The sequence below is a fragment of the Vanellus vanellus genome, assembly GCF_965231255.1.
Source record: "Vanellus vanellus genome assembly, chromosome: 1".
Taxonomy (NCBI): Eukaryota; Metazoa; Chordata; class Aves; order Charadriiformes; family Charadriidae; genus Vanellus; species Vanellus vanellus.
The window spans coordinates 154,560,767-154,582,665 of record NC_138905.1 but is presented as its reverse complement, the minus strand read 5'-3'; the positions used below and the strand labels follow the sequence as shown (position 1 = coordinate 154,582,665).

Sequence of the window (21,899 nt, the reverse complement as noted above, 5' to 3'; positions counted from 1 at the left end):
ATGAGCAGCACAACGAAATTACCTAAGAAGCGTAAATAGAAGATTTTGAGTAACTAAAAAACATGGTCTTCAGTCACTCTTTACTGACTAGGGTCAAGGAAGCATCAATTCTGCTGTCTGCAGAGAAGCTGTGATTACAAAAGCAGGTTAGTGTCTTGAGGTTCATATTGTCTTCTTTGGTGGCCACTGCTCCTCTGTTCTGAAAGCTAGTGCAGTTATCTTGGTCCCTAGACGTCACACTTGCTAATGAATTACTTCCTACTTTCTTATTCATAAGTTTCTGTCAATTTTGTTTCATACTAGAGAAGGCAGAAGTTTTCTCTTCAACCTGAGCCTTTTTCAAAATGGCACTAGGACCATTTTGAAAAACCAGCTGAGGAAACGCTTTGTATCTTAGCACAGTCATTCGATACTACCTTTTTTAAAAGCACATTTGCTTTTTTCCCGATTCCTTCTTCACCCTGGGACAGACATACCCTGTTGAAGGTCTCCGCATTCCTTGACATGGCTGGAGCTTGTGGTAGTTGGGACAGTGGAACAGTTCTTTCTACAAGAATTAATGTAAAAAGGAGTGGGGGGTGCAGACAGGGACCTGAGAGATACAGTTTAAATCCGGAGGCACAGTATGTATGACCTGCAGGGTGGAGAGCAGCACCGTCGCCTGGAAGAGCTGCTGCCTTCTAGGAAGGATTTTTTCCTGCAGCTGACTTGGGGTGCTTCATGGGTTTTGTGTGTGAAAGTTCTTGCCTCTCTGTGTAAAGTTGTATTTTCATCATCATCTTCTTTCTTCAGTGTCCACAGCCATCAAGCTTAGTCAAGAAGAATGAAGAGATGGGATAATCATGGTCATTGTCAGAGCAGGCTACTGCATGAGCAGCCATGGAACCCCAGAGCAGCAAGCATGGGGGATTACTGCAAATGAAAAATGTCCAAGATTGCTATTTATCAAGCAAATGAAGGTAGCTAGTGTTTCCTCATCATTATAAAACACAACTCCCCCAACATCTTAAAAAAATATATAAATTGAGTAAGGTATAAAAGTAACTAAATGTGAGTCTACTCGAGTGATGATATTCTCCAGCATCTGTGCTAGGTTGTCCCGCTCCATTTCCGTATAGTGGCACTGCTGGTCGCATCTTCTGTTCCCGACGGGCCATCTTTCCCAGCCGCCATCAGGAAGCAGCGCGGTTTTAGAGAAAGAACCAGCCCTTGACTTCCTGCTCCCCTCTCCAACATCTCGTGAACAGCCTTGCACCAACGCAGGCTTGGTTGGTATGGCACGACGAGGTGGCTGCAGCTCCCTCCACCCCCGTCAGCTACTCTCATACCCAATCCTGCAAAGACCCCGGCTGCTGAGGCGTAAGGCTCTGACTTTGCTGCCGTTTCCACCATTGCAGCTACTCCTTCACAGCCCTCGCTGTGCACACAGAACGGTTTTTTGCCAAGGATTACATCATGCTTGTGCAATTACATCACACAGCCCTTGCTAATACACCCCGCTTCCACGGCTGCATGCAGCAAGCGTTAATGGGGTACACAGAGGTTTCGAGGCCCGGAGGTGCCAGAAACCATCAGCACTCCATTTTCTGGGGGCGTAGACCGGCCTAATTTGCGCTCGTGAGCAGCAGCCACCCAATGGGAAAATGTCCACCTGGATGACTGCAAAATCCTAATTTTAGCACGGGCCGCTCTAAGCAAACTTGCTCAAGTAACGGCCGGACAAGACGCAATGAGGAAAGCACCCGCAGGATGTTGTGGCAACTAACCGCGCCGCGCCGCCCGGCTCCGCCGCCTCCCGCGCCCTCAGAAACCCGCTCAACACCGACGGGGGGGTACAGCAGCGGCCCGGGCTCGCCCCTCGGCCGTGACACGGGTCTCGTCACGGCCCGGCCCGGCCCGGCCCTCCCCGCGGCGGCGGGCCAGTGTCCCGCAGCGATAAGGACGCGGCGGCGCCCGGCGCCTTCCCGCTCCCTCACGGCAACGGCACCGGCACCGGCACCCCACGGCTCGGCTCGGCTCGGCTCGGCAGGAGGCGCGCGCCGGTGACCACGTGCTCGGCGGCGGCGCCGGCGCCGGCCGGGGCCGAAGAGCAGTCTCGCGCCGATGCTTCCCGCGCGCTCGCCGCGAGCGCCCGCAGGGCGGGGAGTACGGAAGGCGCGAAAATCCCGCGCATGCTCCCTCCGCCCATGGAGCGGCGGGCGGTTGGCTTAGCCGCTCCGCGTGTGCCCGTGCAAGGCACGCTACACCCTCGTGACGTCAGCGCGCAGCGTCACGCTGGTGGGACGCACAAAAGTGTAAGTTTCAATTTTTTTTTATTATTATTTTTTTCTTCCCCCCCGTGCTACCAGGGAGAGAATGGCGGGGGGCGGCGATAGGGGAAAAGCAAAAAAAAAAAAAAAAAACCGCAGGAAAGAAAGAGCGGCGGGGTCGCGCGCGCGGGGGGCTCGGGGAGGGGCCGTTGCGCTCGCGCCCGCCCGCTCCCCGCCGTCCCCTCACCCTCAACCCCCCTACCCCCACAGCCCTCGCGGGCAGCCCCCTCGGCAGTCAGGGCAGCGCCGGCGGGCAGGTGTGCGGGACTGCGGGCGAGGCGAGGGGAGGCGGGCCAGGAGCCCGCCAGGCTGGCGACCCGGCGGGGCCAGAGGCGGGCTGGGAAGTGACAGCCCCGCCGGGCGAGACACCCTTCCCCCCCCCCCCCGCTTCTTTCCCTCCTCCCCGCACCCCCCGAACCGGAGCGCGGGGCGGTGCCTGCCGGCCCCCGCCCGAGCTGCCGTTGGGGCCGTTGGTCTCCCGCCGCCTACCCCCCTTCCCACCCCCCCGCCCCGGCTGCCTCCTCCCCTGCCCCCTCCCGCCGGGCTCGCCAAGGCCCGCGCGCGCCGCCGCACATGTGCAGTCGGGCGCCTCCGCAGCAGCGCGGCGGTGGCGGGCGGGGGGGTTGCTCCCGCTCCGCGCTCCGGGTCCCTGTGTTGGGGGCGGCGGCGGGGGATGGAGCCGGCTCTCTCTGCCTTCGGCCGCTCAGGTGCGGGCAGCCCCGGACCGGCCTTCGGCGGGAAGGAGGATGGGGAGCGGCGGGGCGGGGGATGGGATGGGAAGGTGGTGGTGGCGGCGGCGGCGGGGGTGGGGGGGAGGAGGGGGAGGCGGAGGCGCCGCGGTGTGCTGCCGCCGGCGGGGCGGGGGGGGACACCCGCCGCCGTCGCCTTCCCCCCGCCGCCATCGGTGCCGCCTGGCGCGCGGGCGCGTCCCCCCTTCCTCGTGCCCCCGCCGCCTCTGAGGCGATTAGCGCGGCCCCTCGCTGGCGAGGGGAGGCGGCGCGGGGCTTAGGGCTTCGCCCGGGCGGTGAGGCCCTGGTCGGGGGGCGCGGAGGGGGAGGCGGGCGGGCGAGCGGGTGCTGTGTGCCCGAAAGCGCGGTGGCGGCTGCCAGGCTCTGCCTCTTGGTGCAGCCGCGGCCCGTCCGCCTGGGAGGAGGAGGAGGAGGTGGAGGAGAGGGGGGTTTGCAAGGGCCCCGGGAGGGGGGGAACTGGCCCCTGAGGCCTACTTGTGCCTGCTGCTGGAAATGGGGGTGGGGAGGAGGAGGAGGCCGAGGCCGAGGGAGTGATCTCTTCCCCCGCGCTGCCGTGTTGCAAGGGGCGCAGCTGGACAGGGACCGGCCCAGCGTGGGCTGTCTGCTGCCCCGCCGGGATTGGGTACGTACCGGCGGAAGGGCGATCCTGCCAGGGGAGAGCTCATCCCCACCGTCCGAAAAAGAGCGTCTCCCACACGTGAGCGTGGGTTGGGGGGGGGGGCGCTTAGGGGATGGATTAGTGGTGGCAAAGAACTTTTTCTTCTTAAAAAAACGTTGTGGGTTTGTTTTTTTTTTTTTTTCCATAAAAAGTAAATTGTATGTGGTGGTATTCAATAATTTCAGTTGTAAAAAACTTTCCCTCCTTTCGTTTTTATAGCTGATGTTGTCTTTACTTGCTTTCTAGAAAATAGCATCATTGTCTCTGTGCCCTACAGCCGTCAAGATTTTAAGAGGACTGATTTCTAGTCTTTGGTAACATGGCAAAAGATGTAAGTATATTTGTAGCACGTCATATGTGGAAGCACAGCTCTTAGAATATTTTTGTTTTTGTTAACAAAAGCAAACCAAGTCATGCTTTATAATGGCTGGCATTAATGAATATATGAAACTTACTTTATCGATGTTGTACATCAAGTCTAGGCTATGTTTTCCTGTGAATGTAACAGCATAAACCAGCTTCAGATCTGCAGCCATTTTTTCAGAGTAATTAATCTTAAGAATTCACTGTGCTCATAAAAGCACTTTGGCTGTTGGCATTATGTGTATTCACACTGAACACTAAAACAGGTTGATTTAAAAAAACCCAGCAAATACTGTCCAGATGACGGAGTTGTCGTTGACTACTGTTGTCAACCAGCATTGCCTTTCTTGTGTTCAAGGAGGCATCATATATTCAAGGTAGTGAAGATGGTTCAGTCTCCATATTTGTTCATTGTTTTGTCTCTGTCTCCCAAACGATGCTAGTTAGTGTCCATAAAAACAGGCTTTGGGGACCTTCGTTCATAGACTTCTATTACCATGGATGTTAACGTTAGTGGCCTACATCTTGAATCATTTGCTCTTTACTGATTCCAGTACTTTTAAAAAATGAAATTGAAACAGATTCTGCATTTAAGGTGTTGTTCATTGTTAATACCTAATATAATTTGGCTTTCACATTCCCTTATTGAAAGTAAGACAGGATACTACTCCATATTCAAATTAAAATATATCTCATTTAAAAAAAAAAGGCCAAAAATGACTGCGTACAAGCTAAGGAAAAGTGATACAGTTCAAATTCTTGAACAGCAGGTTACAATCTAATGTGGGGTGTTGTAGCTTTCAAATAGTGAGAATTTAAAAAATTAATCTTGTAGAGAATTTTAGTAGTTCAGAAGCAACTGAAAAACAGCTTAATGTGCAGAGAAGCAACCAGAAATACATAGTCACTCAAAGCTTGCCTGGAAGAGATAAGGGTGGCCAAGTACGTTACAGATAGCAGAGTTCAGGGAATGACAGGCCATATAAGCGGGAAGAAAATGAAAGCGGAATGTTAGACTAGGAGATGATATTGAAACAGTTCAATGTAGTTGAGATACCAAAGTACATTTGTTTAATACTAGCTTTTGGGAGAGGGATCAACTAAGTGAAGAAGTGCTGGCACCAGGAGATACAGATGAATGTCCTAGAAGAAGGTCTAGGGGAACAGAATGAGAATAGAACATTTAAGAAAGAACTTCATTTTTGAAAGATCTAGCTTATTCTAGAAAGGAGTAGTAAAAGGAGGAATAACATTTGTGGTAATTAACCTAAGAAATGGAAGCAAGATGCTACAGATAGGAAAATAAATTGTTTTCAGTATCTTTATTACAAGAATTAATAAGCTGAACTTGGAAAAATGAAAATCTAGGTCAGGTTTTAGGTAAAATTTTAAGTGTACTTGAGCACCGGAACAAGGTAGCTAGAAAGGGTATGAAATCTTAATTGAAGGATTGTCTAACCTGTTCTTAAAAACCTCTACACATGCTTAATCCTGCCTCAGGGAAGAAAGATGAACTGCTTACCTTTTTGCAGACTATTACATACCCACCATTACATGATGTCTAAAGCGTGTAGTGAATGTTGGGAAATTTTAAATTTCCAGGTCTGATTATGGGCCCTATTAGGTTTGATTTAATGCTGGAAAATAGAAATGCTAATTGGTGTAACACTTTTGATTTTCAGAAGGGAAGACAATGATTCCCATGTTTTTTGTCCAAAATCCAAGTTCTTTTCCTAGCAAAATAATGGAATTAATCATGATAGAGACAGTATCACTAAACTTCTGGCCACTGAATCTATGAAGACCTGCATCACTGTAAATTTAAATTTCTGACATGGAAATATTGCTGTGATTAATGGCCTGTGGTTCTGCCATGTCACCTATCAAGTGCACTAACTGACTGCGAGATGTAGTGGTGAAGAAGATGGCATAGTTGATGAATGCCCCCACCCCTTCCTTCCCTTTTTCTCAGCAGAGCTGAGATGGCTAAACTGTGGTAAGGACTGCATTGCTACAATGCCAAGTCTGGGCTTCAGGTGGCATTTATGTGGCCAAGCATGCTGCAGCCTGGGACTGCAGGCTCGGCATGTGTCCCACTCTTACCCTGTGCTGCTGGGGACAGCGCTTGCTCTGGTGATGGTGACGCAGGCAGCCCTGCAGAAGAGGAAGGTGGGGAGCCTGGGCGCCACAAGATAACACGCTCCTACTTAACCCCTCCTCCCACCTGCTGCAGGAGAGCACTTTTCTTTTCCTTTTATTGCTCGCTTCCAGCTCTTCTTCTGATAACCTCTTTATAAAAACTATGATTTGAAAAGACCTGTTTGAAAAGTCAAATACTTGTAATAGTTTGCAAACTGATACTTTACTGTGCAATTGAACAAGTAGGGAGCATGATGGGGAATACTGGCAAACCCAATTAAATGTTTTTATAATGGATTAAATAATTACAAAAATACTGATCGGGTAAGCTGGCAAGATAATGCTTATGAGCTATTTGACCCAAGCCTAAATTCTATTAAATAATACTTTAAAATGTATCCCTCTAATGCTTTTCAGTGTACAATAAAGAGAAAATAAGCAACAAAGCATTGATTTTTTTTTTACAAAATACTTTCATTCCATTGGCAGTGGTCAGGAAGCTATGAGGGGGAAAAGAAAGATGTTCATATGTAGTACCTTAATTAAGAGCCTGCAGGTGGAGCTTAAGAGCACAATCACAAGTGATGTTATAGCTGGATAAGCTGAAAAATAATAATGGAAAAAAAGAAATACTAGCTTGTGAAGGCCAAAGTATCTGTGGGTATATCAATTTATTTTTTTGAAAATCTGCATGAAGGGTATGGGATCTGGAATGCAATAAATATAAAGGGGAAGAAAGGAGCAAACTCATTTTCCCGTGTCATCTGGTAATAGTAATGAGCATAGCCATTTGTGGTTTTATGTAAGTGAACGCTGTGTAGTGCTTAGAAGCAATTCTAACAGAATCAGGTAGATTGGCCATGGAATATCACATTCAATTTAGAAGATCTTAGTTACTAGAAAGACTACTTTTTCTATAATTTAAAGGAACAATGAAAAAAAAACGTGTGGACAAGAGAACACCAGTTGCAGTATCTCAAGGACTTGAGTACCTTGGGAATGGGATCATTCTGTTGCTTGTCAGAGGCTGAATGGCAAATTAAGTTGAGGTCAGTAGAGTTGGGTACAGTTTGACATGTACATTTGCACCGAATGAGAAGTTTCTATCTCTGTCTCGGACCAAGTCATTGCCTGCAGAAAATCTCTAGAAACTCCAGCTTAGCCAGTATTTCTCTTTCTGGAAAGCTCACGCGTTTTACTGTTTCATGGGTTGCTGACAGTGGCATTGGCTTTGGAACCACTGGTTCTAAAGTTAGATTTTTAATTTTTTTTAATTATGTTTTACTCTACTGTCATCTTTTGCTTGAATTACTTTGAGGGATTTTTCTCTTGATCTCTGGTTTGCATAATCCTTACTGAATCTCTTTAGTATGTCATGGTGCTTTTATTAATCTCATTGAGTAGTAGCTATGGCCAATGTATCTTCACTTTGCAAAGGAAGCCTTGTGCACATGTGTAAATTTGAGAACACTGGGTAAGAAGTTCTGCCTGCACAAAGTTTAACACCTGATCTAACATTACTGTTTAAGAGACCTCAAGGTGTAGGGATTAAGGTTAATGGTTTATTTTAATTGGGTATTCAGAATACATGCAGGTATGTAGTTTAATCCAATGAATTTATTTCACAGTATTATTTAATAAATATTTTGCTCAAAGAATATTAAAAAAAAACACACAGCAAACTAATTTCTTACAGCAAGTTTACGGGATAGGTCAGTAGGTCTGCTGGATGTGGGGAAAGAAGTAGATCTGTGTTTCTGTAACGTAATTTTGCTGGAACACCACAAAAGTTGTACTTTTTAATTGCTTTCATGTGGTGCTTCTGCATCAAACTTGAGCAAGTCTTTGTGGTCTAAAAAGGTTACATTTGGGATGGATTAAAAAAAAGAGCCTAATGGAAGTAGGAAAAGGTATATTTTGGATTTTTTTTCACATGATGTACTTTCAATGTCTAGAAAGTATTGAAAAGTCTTCAAAACATTTCTCAGACTTTTCTTAAAATACCAGCATGTGTTTCTCCTTTTATGTTTATTTTTGGTTATGTACTGGGAATTTCAGTGAGGCAGACAAGAGAAGTTAAGTCTTTAGTGGATCTCAAGTGGTTTGTGTAACTTTTTTGATACCATTTCAGTTCAGCGACTTCAGTAGCTTGATCTATTTCTATTTGCCTTTAGTGAGTTCTAACATGTTCAGAAGTTTGCAAATGGAAGATCAAATAATATTATGAAATTAGGTCTTGTAAAAAGCCATCTCAGTCTGGGATTTCAAGTGTTGTTAACGTTTTTTTGAAATATGCTTTTTAGAAGAAGGCAGAAGGAAAATGATCTTTAAGCTCTCCTTTTTACATGGCAAATACACAATGAGTTTCCTTTTTTTTCCCTATGTTGGTTTGTATGTATAAGGCAGAAAGTAGCAACTCAGAAGTTGCCTGTCATGTCACCAATTTATTTGTGTAAATAAAGCATTTTCCTGTAGCCCTCAAGTGTTTAACTTCTTTATTAATTGTATGTGACAGTTAATGGTAGTGGCTTTATGTAGATATATATTTGTAGTATTACTGAGTAAATACAATGTGCTGACAGTTTAACACGCTAAACAAAAATGCAGCTTTTAAAAAGTTACACCAGGGATCACTTATTTTAGTGTTTGTATTTGCTTCCCCGGGTATCACTTAATGGAGATTTATTGTGGCTAATTAGAAGTGGGAGGAAAAATGAGCCAATCTTTGCTAAACATTCTCTATGTTCAAGTTGTTCTCAGACGGATAGCAGGCACCTTGATTTTTAAAGGTTGACCATGGTCCATATCCCCAGAAACGCTGCTGGCTACTTGTCTTTTGTTGCATTACATTACATTTGCTCAGTGTCCCAGGTTGTACAGACTTGCTTGAAAATTATGTTGTGGGCTGCTGTAGCGTTACAATACACTGATAAGGAGGTTGGTGAGGCAAATGGTTTTGGAATGAATCCTGTTTAACATTACTTGTTGATTTCTGCTGTGATTCAGATGCTGTTGAACAAACTGCTCTGAAGATTTGGTTTCGCTGGAAAAACATAAGTCTATTTAGGTCAAATCTAAAATGGCACCAGGAGCTAGTTGTGGAAGTGGTTGCTGCTGGTACTTCTGTGTATGAGTATCTAGTCCAGGAGGACACAAATGATGATTCAGTAGAAGTGGCAAACCAGTGCTTCTATCCTGTTCACCCTAGGAATGTCGTATTCAATTTTGCTTCATTCTTACAACTTTGCGGTTAGTTTTGGGGGTGTAGCTTTAAATTTTGCAAGGATTGTATCACTTGGGCAATTAAATTATTGTAAGAAACAATCCAGTGCAATGCTTTTAACTCCTGTGGTATTTCTGATTTGTGTGGTTGCTTAGACTGGACCACTATTTGACTCACCTTCAAAATAAATTCTTTGTCTACAATTATATGATTTAATTTTTGCTGAATTCTAGATGTGTTGCTGTGTTTAGAAAAGACAACCAAAAAGCTAATGGTCTTGACGTATTCAGCAATAAGGAGACCTCGGGTGTCATTCTGTATATACTCATGTCCAGTGTATGTGTAGTATCTGTGGAGCCTATATTCAGACCAAAGATTGACAATGTTTAACTGAGCAGCTAACCTGTCTTTAGTTTTTATCTTCACAATTCTTTATGATATTTCATATCTAGTACTTTGACTATGCCTTGCTAATTAAGGTGCTAATAATTCAATTTACTTTTTGAAAAGCTATTTCTATGGTATAGCTCATTGCTGAGTGGTCGACAAACGCGTTAATCTTGAAGATGCTGCCATGAACTGAGGATGTGGTATGATCTCTGTTTCAGAAGGCTGCTACTGAGACACAGTAAAATAACACCTCTGGCAATTTTGCAGGTTCAGATTCCTACAGCCTGGCTTTAAAAGTTCTTTTATATTATTTTTTATAGTAAGGAATAGCTCTCACTGATTTCATTTGCAAAATGAAATGCAAAAGTTTTAAATTTAAGAACTTCCTTTCCTTTCCTGTAATCCTCTACTTCATATCTTAATTGCCTTTTAATTTCTGCAAAAAATGAATTGTGTGTCCCATAAAAATAGTCACCTGCATTTACATGATGATTCATTCCCAGAGCATGTTTGCTCTGGTCCCCAAATGAGATGAATCCAATGGGAAAAAAATAGTGTATTATCATCTTGTTATGAATTACATTTGTGTATGGATAGGGGTGAAATAAGAATTAAGGTTGTTTAAGCAGGGTTATTTCTGATTGTAAGCTTTTCTTCCCTTTGTAGGTTTGCTAATTTTCCATTCTGTGTGTTTGTTGCTTTCTGATATTAAAATAAGGCAAACTAAAAAACCTCCGACATTATCAATGAAGTGGCACATAGTAAAATTGCATGGCATGGAGCCTTTACATTTATCACAGAATGGTTAGGGTAGGAAGGGACCTTAAAGGCCATCTAGTTCCAACCGCCCTGCCATGGGCAGGGACACCTTCCACTAGACCAGGTTGCTCAAAGCCCCATACAGCCTGGCCTTGAACACTTTCAGGGATGGGGCATCTGCAGTTTCTCTGGGCAGTTTGTTCCAGTGTCTCACCACCCAGAGATTAAAGAATTTCTTTCCAATATCCAGTCCAAACCTACCCCCTTCAGCTTAAAACCGTTACCCCTCATCCTATCACTACAATCCCTCCCCCCTCTTTCCTGTAGGCCCCATTTAGGTACTAGAAGGCCACTATAAGGTCTCCCTGGAGCCTTCTCTTCTCTAGGCTGAACAACCCCAACTCTCTCAGCATGTCTTCACAGGAGAGGTGCTCCAGCCCTCTGATCATCTTCATGGTCCTCCTTTTGACTTGTTTCAACCAGTCCACATCCTTCTTATGTTCTTATTAATAACCTACTCTTAAGCAGTAAAATGGCTGGGGATTGTCATTCTGTATGGATCGAGTTAGGTGCAGTTTGCACAAGATGTGTGGGTGTTTGCTAGTAGGCTTTGCAAATGCCTGTAGACAGCAGGGGCATCCTCCTGAAGCCTTTGGCAAGCTCTGGAAGGAAATGTACTCCAACAGGAATACTTTTCCTTCCCAATTTCTCCATTTTCTCATTCTGTCTTTACTACTTCTTACCTGATTCATTTTGAACTTCTCAGTCTGAGTCTCAGCATATCTACCCTTTCAGTCATAGTTTAGAACACATTGCATTTGCCTTCCCAGTTCCCATGTTCTTCCCTTCTCCTCACAGGATCTGATCTCCTTGTCCTGTTAAAGCTCTGGTTTAGGTTCTCATCAGTTCTGTTGCCTGTACATTTTCAGTGACTCCCAGTTTCTCTACCTCAACCCTTAATCTGCCATCTTCCATATGATTTTCTAGCTCACTTTCTGTCTCTTTCCCAGGCAGTCCCAAAATAATCTGCTTTTTTTCCCTGTCTGTCCCATTCTCACTTCCATTCTTTAACCAATGTATATTTGGCACCCACTTCTCTTGTTTTGTTGTCAAACCCACTCCTGTGCCTTAGTCTAGGGGGCTTAATCTGCTGTTAGCAACTGAAAATTTATATTCTGAGAAATACTGTTTGGCAAATACCTCTGTTTCCACTTAAATCTACCCTTTCTGCTCTTCTTTCAACTCTTTTTCAGGGAGTATACTTAAAATGGGCTCATTACCTAGAAGCAAGATAGAAGAGAGATTTCAGTGGCACAAAAGCACCCTTCTGTTCCCCATGTTTACTTACCTAAGTGTGTTGGGGGGACCTTACTTTCCAGTTAACCTTGACAGACGTAGCACGTGTACCTGTTCAGTCTTGCTTTAGTCAAACTTCCGGATCATGCTTTTATAGGTTCCTTGTCCTTCAGTTCAAACTCAGCTTGAATCTTTTCTAAGGGCTTGGTGAATAATTTTATGCCAATTTTTATTATGAAATTGAGTTGCAAGTCTGGAAATCTGTGGAAGAAATGATACTTTTGTTGTAAGCGTGTTGAGTTTCTAGTGCATAACTTCAGAGACCACAAATATTAGCTTGTTAGTAAGGCACAAAATTATTCTGTGATAGTCTGCACTAAGGGATTTTTTTTAATAAGTTAAATTCTCTGCATTTTTAGGAAATTTTGTTTGATTTACTGTAGTCCCACCAGAAAGATATTTCCCGATTTACTGACTTTCAGGCTGAGGGCACTTGTAGTGATTTTAAGCTTTTACTTGTAAACAAAACAAAAATAGACTTCCCAGTCCTTATGACTGCTGATGATCTCATAGCAGGCCAAAGCTGACTTCAGTTTAATTTTTTATATGTTGAGCCTGTCAGTTGATTTCTTTTCCTTAGGAGTTCTGAATGATGTGATGAGACAAAGTCTCTGGTTGGGGTCTCCATTCCAGCATAGCTTCCACAGTTAAAATTACCAGATTTCCTAATTTGTCCAATAGTCTTCAACCTTCTTCCTCTGATCTGCGGAAAGGAGATCTTCAGGTATTACAGTTCAGATGCTATGTTGGGTGTCAAAAGCTATTTTTCAAAATCATTGTTGATTTTGTTGAAAGGTGAAAATGATAAAGGGTTTATCTGTATCTGTTGCCTGTTTGGGATACTAGAAGTTTCTTTATGTGGCCACAGAGAAGTATACATAGCCAACGTGTCTCTCTAAAGAGGAAAGCTATGCTGAATTGTGAAGTTGAACACACCTACAAACGTTTCAGAATGTAATACTAAGAGCATGATATTTCAAGCAGCCCTGGCATTATCATCAAAGGACCTAATGCATCTTGAAATTGAGAATCATAAGAAGATAAGAAAATGTGGAATATGAAAAAAATTACATTAGCAGGTGAAAAAAATAAAAATCAAAATACTTTGTTACAAATAGCTTGATAAGGCCTGAAAACTATGTGTATTTTCCCAGCAGAAAATAGAATTTCCTTGATGTCTAAACCCTCCCTGGCAGAAGGTTAGTTTTCCATTGGGGAAAATCAAGTACTTCCTGCTGGTGTGTTTTTTTTGTTGTTGTTGTTGGTTTTCTTCTTTTTTTTTGTTTGTTTGTTGTGAATTTGTGACTATGATATACCTAATGGGAGCTATGGTCACATTTCCCTCTATTTTCTTTCTTTCAAGTGCTGCACTATGCTAGGTAGGTTATAGAGAAGTAATCCTGGTCTCTCCTCCAAAATAACCCAGCTTGAAGAATAGCGGGAATTTCTTTGAGATACGCACCAAGAGATTTTTTTTGCCTAATATTTCCATTTTAGAACAAAGACAGCAGAATTTCACATGGGTCAGAATTTTTGCTTTTCATTTCTCTCTTGCCAAAAGCTTGTATCTATGACTTTGAGGAGACTCAAAGGTAGTGATAAATTTTGATAACCTTAGAATTTAATAGTGTATCCAGAAATGTGAAAAGCATACTGAAGCTGGAGTAACAGAATTTTCACTAGAAATCCATTTTTATCATGAATAATAGCTGCTGGGGATGCTATTTGCTGTGGGATTTGGTAGTATTCTTTTCAGGTAGTTTTCTTGGAGTCTTTCCTAGGCATACTCTTCTGAATTAGTTGAATATTTACCAGCCATTTTAACTGCTAGAGCTGAACCTTTAGTAAGACACTGGTGTGAACACATGGTGGAACTATATAACTGCTACGCTCTTCATCAGTGTCGTGGTTCCTGAGGGGATTCTTCTTGTTCAGTGATTGCTATTCCTGATTTTTCCCAAATTGTATTCTTTTGTTAATTAAATGCAGTGTTTTTCCCAAATGTTCTCCAGTTTGTCAGTGACTTGTGTAATTCCAGTCACACAAAAGCATGGTCCAGGGCATGTACTACTAACCTGACCCTTTGTAAAACTAGATTAGATTGTGTTTCTTGGAGTTGCATATTGTTTTGGGTAGTATTTTTCACTGTGTTTTAATGATGTAGAAGAAAACTGGAAGCTTGTAAGATCATTTGATACTACATTGTGGTGGTTGGTTAAATACTTTAGGATAAAATGCATTAATAGAAATGTTATATTGGAGATCATTCTAGTTTAAAAATAGGAAGAGACTAATAATTAATTGATTATTGAATTGCAATGATTTGCATTTAATACTTGAATTTACTGAATATCACAATTTAAATATTTGGGGTTGGATTTTCACTGTAACTGACATGTGAACTCTGCAAGTTTGCTTTTGCATATTAAACTGATGAATGGACTGAATAATTAAAAATTATTAAATTCATGGGCTCCTAAAATGAAAGGCATTACAGATCAAACCAGCCATTTTCTTGGTGGTCCACTAATTACACACTTAATGTATTAAATGTCTTTCCAGTCTCATTGGTGTCTTTTTGATTCTCTCAGAAAAGAGAATTTGCAGGAATCCTTATGTACAAGCCTCCCTTCTCGCTGTTGAGTAGAAACTGAAGTACTGCATTTAAAGAAATTGTGACAATGAGACTGCACTTCCTGTGTGGTTCAACACACTTGTGAAATTGAGGTAGAATGGGAGTATAATGTAACACCCAAAAATTCATCTTCATATAACACATTGGGTTCCAGTATTCTGCAATGTCATATTGCCATAGAGTGTAGTTCTGGTAATGTCTTTGTAGCTCTAAGAACATCTTTGTACGTGATACTGATTTCACGATGATGAGTATACCTTGTCTGATACAGTCTGTTGGCCTTCTGAATTACGTAGTAAGTGTGATGAGGAGTTAGGCTTATGTAAAGCTCTGCCTGGGAATAGGGCAGTAGAACTGCCATTTGTTCAAGTGGAACTTTGAATCCCTACTGCGGGCAAGATGGAGAACAGGCAGTGTTTGTATACTGGTAAGTTGTTGCAGTCTCCTTAAAACAATGCTATTTCATTACTTATTGGGGGGGACAATCAGATGAAAGAAGGGCAGACCTGCTACAGGCTTTTCATTCTACCCATCAGTTCCACTGTCTCCTCACTTCTGTTTTCCTTTGTGCCACCAGGCCCTAATTGCTACCATGCCATTACAGGCTGTTGCTCTTTATGCTTCCCTTAACAAAATTTCTCTTCTGCTCACTTCCCAGCCTGTCCCCAATGCTCGGTCATCTTCTGTCCCTCCCCCTTTCACTGAGGAGAGAAACTTTCCCTTTTTGTAAAGTTTCCTGTCTCAAGAATTCCTGTCATACACCTGAATAATAATAGCACCACAGCATCCTCTAGTGGCTCGATTGGTTTGCTGAACTTCTGACAAATCCTAAGTAGGGCTCTTCAGGTAGACTTTAAAGGGAAAAGCTTTGCTGCTGACTGGCAGCAAACCACTTAATTGTCTGTTGAAGGTCACCAGTAGCCTGCAAATACCAGCTATGCACAAAATGCAGCTAGGGATTTTTCAGCCTCTGTAACACCACATGCTGAATTATGGTTAAGTACAACTGTTGACTTTCTTGCTGTTCTTTCTAAATGGAAACAGTCTATGTGTCCTGTGTTCATACTTTTTTTGGAACTATTTTGACTGGAGACACCAAAGAATTACTGCATGGAGTGTTTTCTATCAAAAAATTAGTAGTATTTTTTTTAAAATAACTTTTACTGTGAGCTTTGTCAAAGGATGGTGATTACTTTATAAATTTGTATATAATCTTATAGCTCTTACACTTAAGAGCTTTAAAAGAATAATTGAAAAGCTGAAGGTGTGGCAGATTTGTGAGAAAATGCGAGCGGTAGCAGCAGAGACTTCTGATATGATTTCTTCCATCTTTAACAATAAAAGGCTGTTTGTGTTTTTGAATTTAATACAAGTTACTTTCTTTATCAGGCTGGACTAATTGAAGCCAATGGAGAGCTTAAGGTGTTTATAGACCAAAACCTAAGTCCTGGAAAAGGTAAGAACACAATTTTTAGTAAGACTCTCAATTTCTTGATTTTTAGTTGTTATGCTTGTTACTGGTTTTAAACAGCTTTCTTAGCATAGTTTTTCTTAAGTTTTTCTTAAGTTGTATCTTACGTAATCAGCAAGCAAACTGTAGATTTTCTGTGGTTTATAATTGTCTTTAAACTGCGTGTGAAGTTCAGTGGTGATTTGTCGTTCCATATGTGATCTTCTCGTTAGTGTAGCTTGTGTTTAAGTATAACGGCCAGAATGGTCTAAAACATCTTTTGGGGCACTATGTTTTAGTAAATGGGGAAAATGCAGGCGTGTAGCAATTTAAAATGGGTTATGACAGTTTTTACGATAGTGCATCCACACTAGTGTGAGCCTATCTGAAATAATATTTTGAACAGAACTGTTTTGGACTTGCAGATAACGGTTTTGCATGTATGATAGTGTAATCTAGCAATTTAATAAAACACAGACTATAAACTTGAATTCAATATGTGAGCTTAAAAACTGTGAGTATCTAACCATTTGGGAAGTTATGTGCTGCACTTCACAATTAGCATAGTTGGGGGAAAAAACAGAAGCACCACTGAGTTCCAGTTGTCTGCAGTTCTGGACAGCTATGTCATATAACCTCTTCTGTAAACTGGTTATGCTATATGTGAAAATTGGATTTTTGTCCCCTGTATTCTGAAGGGAGGGCTGTTTCCATAGTGAGACTGTAGAACTGTTCTCTGACTTCCAGTTAAGTATATTCTTGCCAGTTTATGCATTTTGCTGGTGGCAGTGTTATTTTTCAGCTTAATAGTTTTCTCCAGTGTTTTTACCTATTTATAAATAACAATTGTATATCTTTAACAGTCTTTAGTTTGACTGGCTAACTAGCCATCACTTCCTAGATTCCTCATCAGATGAACTCTTTGTCCTCTTAATTTTCCTTGTCATTCTTTGAGTCTGTTTGATTGCTTTCATCAGCTTTCTGGAATGCAAGTGACCAAAATAGTATATACGACTCCAAGTGAATTGTCAGTCATATTTGTATGGAGGTGTCAGTAATTTTTCTGTGCAACATCACGTTTGGTTCACAGCTATCTCACAGTAGTTGTTGATGAAATGGCCATTTTCCTTTGTTGCTTCCAAATGATGATAGTCTGTTTTATTCTTGCGTTTGACAGATGACGTGCTTTGATAGGCTGTACTAAGTAGGGTGAAATTTATTAGGACAGAGTCACCTACTTCTTGTCTGATGCTCTCATAAACCTGACTGTTGACAAATCTATTGACTTTATACATTGTTGGATTATGCTAGTACTCTCAGATTAACCTGTAGTCCAGTTCAAGTCAACTCCATTAGTATTATTGCTCTAGTCTTTTATATACCATTTCAGGAAACCGCTTTACGCATTTGTTTTCACAACTTGCAGAACTTAGGATTTCTGTCACCACCAATTTAACTAACAGTTTTTCTAGGTACATCAGGTATTTTGTTGGAATCTCAATAGGCTCTCTCTTTGACATTCCCTTCTCTAAAATACACATTGCTTTACAAAAGAGGGCTGTTTTACTAATCTGCCATGATCTACTTTTGATGGGGAATGCACTAAGGGTTGACTAACTGACACTTAGTAACTGACCCACGTGTATATTTGTAAACATGGTCACGCACTCCTGAACAAAAAAAGAGTGTAGGTAGATAACCTGATCCTTAACAGCTGTACCGTTTTCTGCTACCCACTATGGGCAGTAAAACAGATGTTTTTGTCGATTCAAGGACATTTTACACCGGTGTAGGCATCTGTGTCTAGATCTTGCTGCAGTTACTGGAGAGCTAGTCAAAACAGACAGTGCAGTGTAGACAGCAAGAACTGGAAATGTGAATCTTCCTTTATTACGTAGTTCTTAAAGTAGAACTGGGCAAAATAGAGGCCGTTTCATTGCTTGTGTAATTTCTAAAATAAATTCAAGTGATCAAATAGTTTATTATAGGTGTGCAGCTCCTCCAGTTTGGGAGTGGAGCTCTGTTTTCAGTGCATACCACCATGAATAATAAAAGTAAACTAAGTTATGCTCTGTTAATTTTTGCCCCTCACTGCGTTTGGGGGGAGTTTGTAAAGTTAATGGACAGCAACTAATTCTTAATATTGAGAAGAAACAACTGTTTCTCTTGGCTTGATTGTTTTATGTTTCTTGCCTCTAACTTGTTTGTGTTTTAATCAGAGCTTAAAATAACAAATATTTCGTCACTAAAATATTCAGATATGTATCAGAATTTATTCACTGAAGTACTAATTTTCTGTTACCACTCTTTAATATATTTTAGATTTTCTGTGTGGTCTTTAAATGTTGGAATTTTAAATGCAACTACTATACACAAAAGTACAATGTGCCTTCTAAAAGTAGCTGTCTACATTACACACCATTATATCAAAAGGTCCAGTCCTCCACTGTCTTGCTAAGTTTGTGCAGAATTTTTCTTAATTTCACAAAGAAGAGGATTCAGTCAACAGCAATAGATAAAAAACAGAGTAAGCTTTCCACAGGGTAGCAAAAGTGTATCTGGTGTACTTCTCAGCATGAATTGAAGGAAGTCAGGAAAGAATCATGTGGTCATCATAAAAGTGGGGGTATTTTCTTTTTTTTTTTCCCTCCACCTTTGAATTTCTATTTTTTAAAAGGAAGGAGTCTTTTCTGGAAGTTGCAAGTCGATCACAAGGAAAGTATGAGAATACATTGCATTATTGATATGGGATCAAATCTCCCTGCTGTGTCAGGTGAGTGGTTTGTTAGCCCAGTCTTCTGTCCCCAGCTACAGTAGTAGGGCAGGCTCTTCAGAGAGGATGCAAGAGCCTGACTACTTTTGAAGTTCATTCCCTTTATACTCTCACAGCACTCAAGGTCATTGGATTAGCAATATGCTGCATTCCAGCATCTTCTTGGAAAAGTCCAACTTTGAGAAACTTGGCAAATTAAGAATGCACCCTCAACAAGAAACTTATGACTTGCTTCAGTTTCCAGGCTGCCAGCTAGATGTGAAAGGAGGAGGAGCTCAGCTGTGAGAGAAATAAAGGCATTATGGGAGCGGCAGAGGACCAAAAATTACTTGTCTGCTGGCTCCTGAGGACATGCTTGCACAAACATTGTTTGGGAGAAAGAGAGCAGAATATTTTTCTTGAAATGGTTCTGTAACACTTCATGAAAGGTCCGTAAGGTGAATACAGGACTAAGTGGTTGGTATATGAATCAACTATGAAAGATAAGCAAAGGTTGACTTTTCTGGCCAAAACAGGTTCTCATGCAACAGTTCTTACAGCCTGAACAACTTTTGCTGCACAGAGTAGCCTGTGAATGGACTTTTGTAAATTTTTAATCTGCACTGGCAGAAATCTGGGAACTGCGAACAGGTTGTTTTTAGGCTGAGTTTTGTTAGGGTATGTAGCTGTTTCTTAGATGAAGATGATGAGAAGGGCATATCACTCATCTTGCTATGCTGACCAGTTATGTTGCACAACATCTTGCTCAAAAAGTCCTACAGCTGTAGAATCTGGGAGAGAGGTGTTAGGGAATAATCTCTGTATGCAAGTCCTGTCCTTACATTAATTCCGTGATTATCCACTAATGTCCACTGTCAGAAACAGGTTACCAACCTAGACAGACTTTTTACTTCAACTAGTGGAGACATGCTTTAGTCTGATTCATTTTGGAGAGACTGGTCCCAACTGTGAACTCCGGATTAGGATTTTTGTTTTTAAAGCAGAGACTGACTTTGTTTTAAAGGAGAAAATAGAAAAAAAAACCAATAACTGTTTAGTTTCTAATGCGTGTAATGCGTGTAATTTTGAGTAAACTGATCATGGACATAAAATACCGTTCTAGAAAATAATCTAAAAAAGTCTTTCTTCAAAAACATCTTGAGTGTGGAATAAGAGGATATCAGTCTTGATATGTGGTAGAAATGAGCTGGAAGCTTGTGCTTCCTCCAGTGCTTGTGCAACATCCAGAAGAGGTTGGATGTAAATTCACCTGTGTTCTCTGATACCTCTGTGTATTTCCATTACTGGAGTGTAACACCCCATTTAGCCCTGAAAAAACAGCATTCCATGGAGCTGCTCAGACAAGGTGCAAGTTTTCCCCTGTATGAAGATGACAAGATTATCTTTGCTCACCAGAGGAAGATTTTTCTCTCTGCCTACTTCTGTTACTTCACCACTGAGAATTTAGTTTAGAAGGCTAATTCTTAAAATTGAATCTTGGAAAAGTATCAGTGGAAGGATGCACCAGTTGTATCAACCCCTGTTTGATCTAAGGCCATATTGATTCCCAGATCTTACAAATATTTCAGAAATTGTACTATCTGATCAGTTTTTCTTCTTGATGGAAATGCATATGTAAACTTGTTTACTATTTGAATATTTGCCAGTCCTTGGATGAGGAGACCTAGGGAATGCAGGTTTTCAGTATGTTTGGCTCCAGGCTGGTGCTGTTGAAAAGCTCTTGACTTCTCCTGGGAGGAGATGAGGTATGACATTTACATCTTAGTGCAGCTTTCCTGTTTAAGTGCAAGGTCTTCTGAGTTTATAGTCTGCTAGGGTTTAAATGGCGCAAATCCCCACATTTGGTGTGGAGTGGTTTGGTTTGGTAGAAGTATGACTGTGAAAGGTTTGATGTATTTGGTTACCAGGAAGATGGTTTTCTGGTATAACCCTGTTCAGGAGAGAAGCAGTAATATAATATGAAGAGTGTGTCTGAGAGGGGAGTTTTTTGCTTCAGAAAATCCTGAGCAATGCCAGGTGCTTTCAAAATGTGGCTTTGCTAGTGAGTTAACATGTGCAGCAAAAGGTAGCTAGCTGTATATCCAAATCTCTTCTCACTGGTGAACTCTCATAAAGCTACTTGGTTTTGTATCTGCTGCTTGTCCTGTGCTGTTTTATTTACTACCAGCTTCAATTGTGACATTGTAGAGGAATGCTAAACCCATTGGAAGCAGTTGCATGTTTCCTTGGCTCATTCCAAAATACCCAATTGCATTTTTTTCCCTAAAGCCTCAATTGCTGAGAACATCATTACACAGGGCCCTTTCCTTTGCTTGTTACCCTATATTCAGGAATGGGTTTTGTGGAAATTGTGTCTAAATTAATCCCAGTAAACCCTCAAATTATAGTCAGAAGCAATGTTTATAGACATTTCAAAGGTCAAGTGAGGAAAAGCTGTAAGGACACCCAAATTGTGATTTATAGCTCCTTCTCTTTTCTAGCAATAACATAAAGAGTTCGAGTTAATGTCAGATGAGGTTTAGATTGGATAGTAGGAAACATTTTTTCACTGAAAGGGTTATTAAACATTGGAATAGGCTGCCCAGGGAGGTGGTGGATTCACCATCCCTGGAGGTGTTTAGAAAAAGGGTAAATGTGGTACTTGAGGACATGGTTTAAAAGTGGTTTTGTCAGGGTAGGTTAATGGTTGGACTTGATGATCTTAAAGGTCTCTTCTAACATCAGCAATTCTATGATTCTAAAGGGCTCTGGGAGTGCTGGTCGACAGCAGGCACAATATGAGTCATCAGTGTGCCCTGGCAGCCAGGAGGGCAAACTGTATCCTGGAGTGCTTCAAACACAGTATAAGCAGCCGGTCAAAAAAGGTGATTATCCCACTGTATTGTGTTGGTGTGGCCTCACCTTGAGTACTGTGTGCAGTTCTGGGCCCCACAGTGTAAGAAGGATGTAAAGGTTCTCAATGCCTCCAGAGGAGGGCAGCAAAGCTGGTGGAAGAGCTGGAAGGCGTGTCCTGTGAAGAGAGTGGCTAAGGACTTCGGATTTGTCTAATTTGGAGGAGAGTAGGCTGAGGAGTGACCTCATGGCTCTTTGCAGCT

The 21,899-nt window shown here is 42.0% G+C and overlaps 1 protein-coding gene across 6 annotated transcripts in view; it reads left to right on the top strand.

The window, feature by feature from the left end:
- The first annotated feature begins 2,235 nt into the window (after positions 1 to 2,235).
- TFDP1 (transcription factor Dp-1) overlaps positions 2,236 to 21,899 on the top strand; it is a 46,247-nt gene continuing 26,583 nt past the window's right edge. For 4 of the 6 annotated variants that reach the window (XM_082493328.1, XM_082493327.1, XM_082493326.1 and 1 more), the window contains exons 1-3: positions 2,931 to 3,016; positions 3,963 to 4,047; positions 15,971 to 16,037. In XM_082493328.1, the coding sequence (XP_082349454.1) occupies positions 4,036 to 4,047; positions 15,971 to 16,037 (79 nt within the window). In that variant the 5' untranslated portion in view covers positions 2,931 to 3,016; positions 3,963 to 4,035. Of the gene's footprint in view, positions 2,295 to 2,930; positions 3,017 to 3,660; positions 3,681 to 3,962; positions 4,048 to 15,970; positions 16,038 to 21,899 lie in introns of those variants that run through there. The other 2 variants (XM_082493325.1, XM_082493324.1) reach the window with 2 other exon arrangements.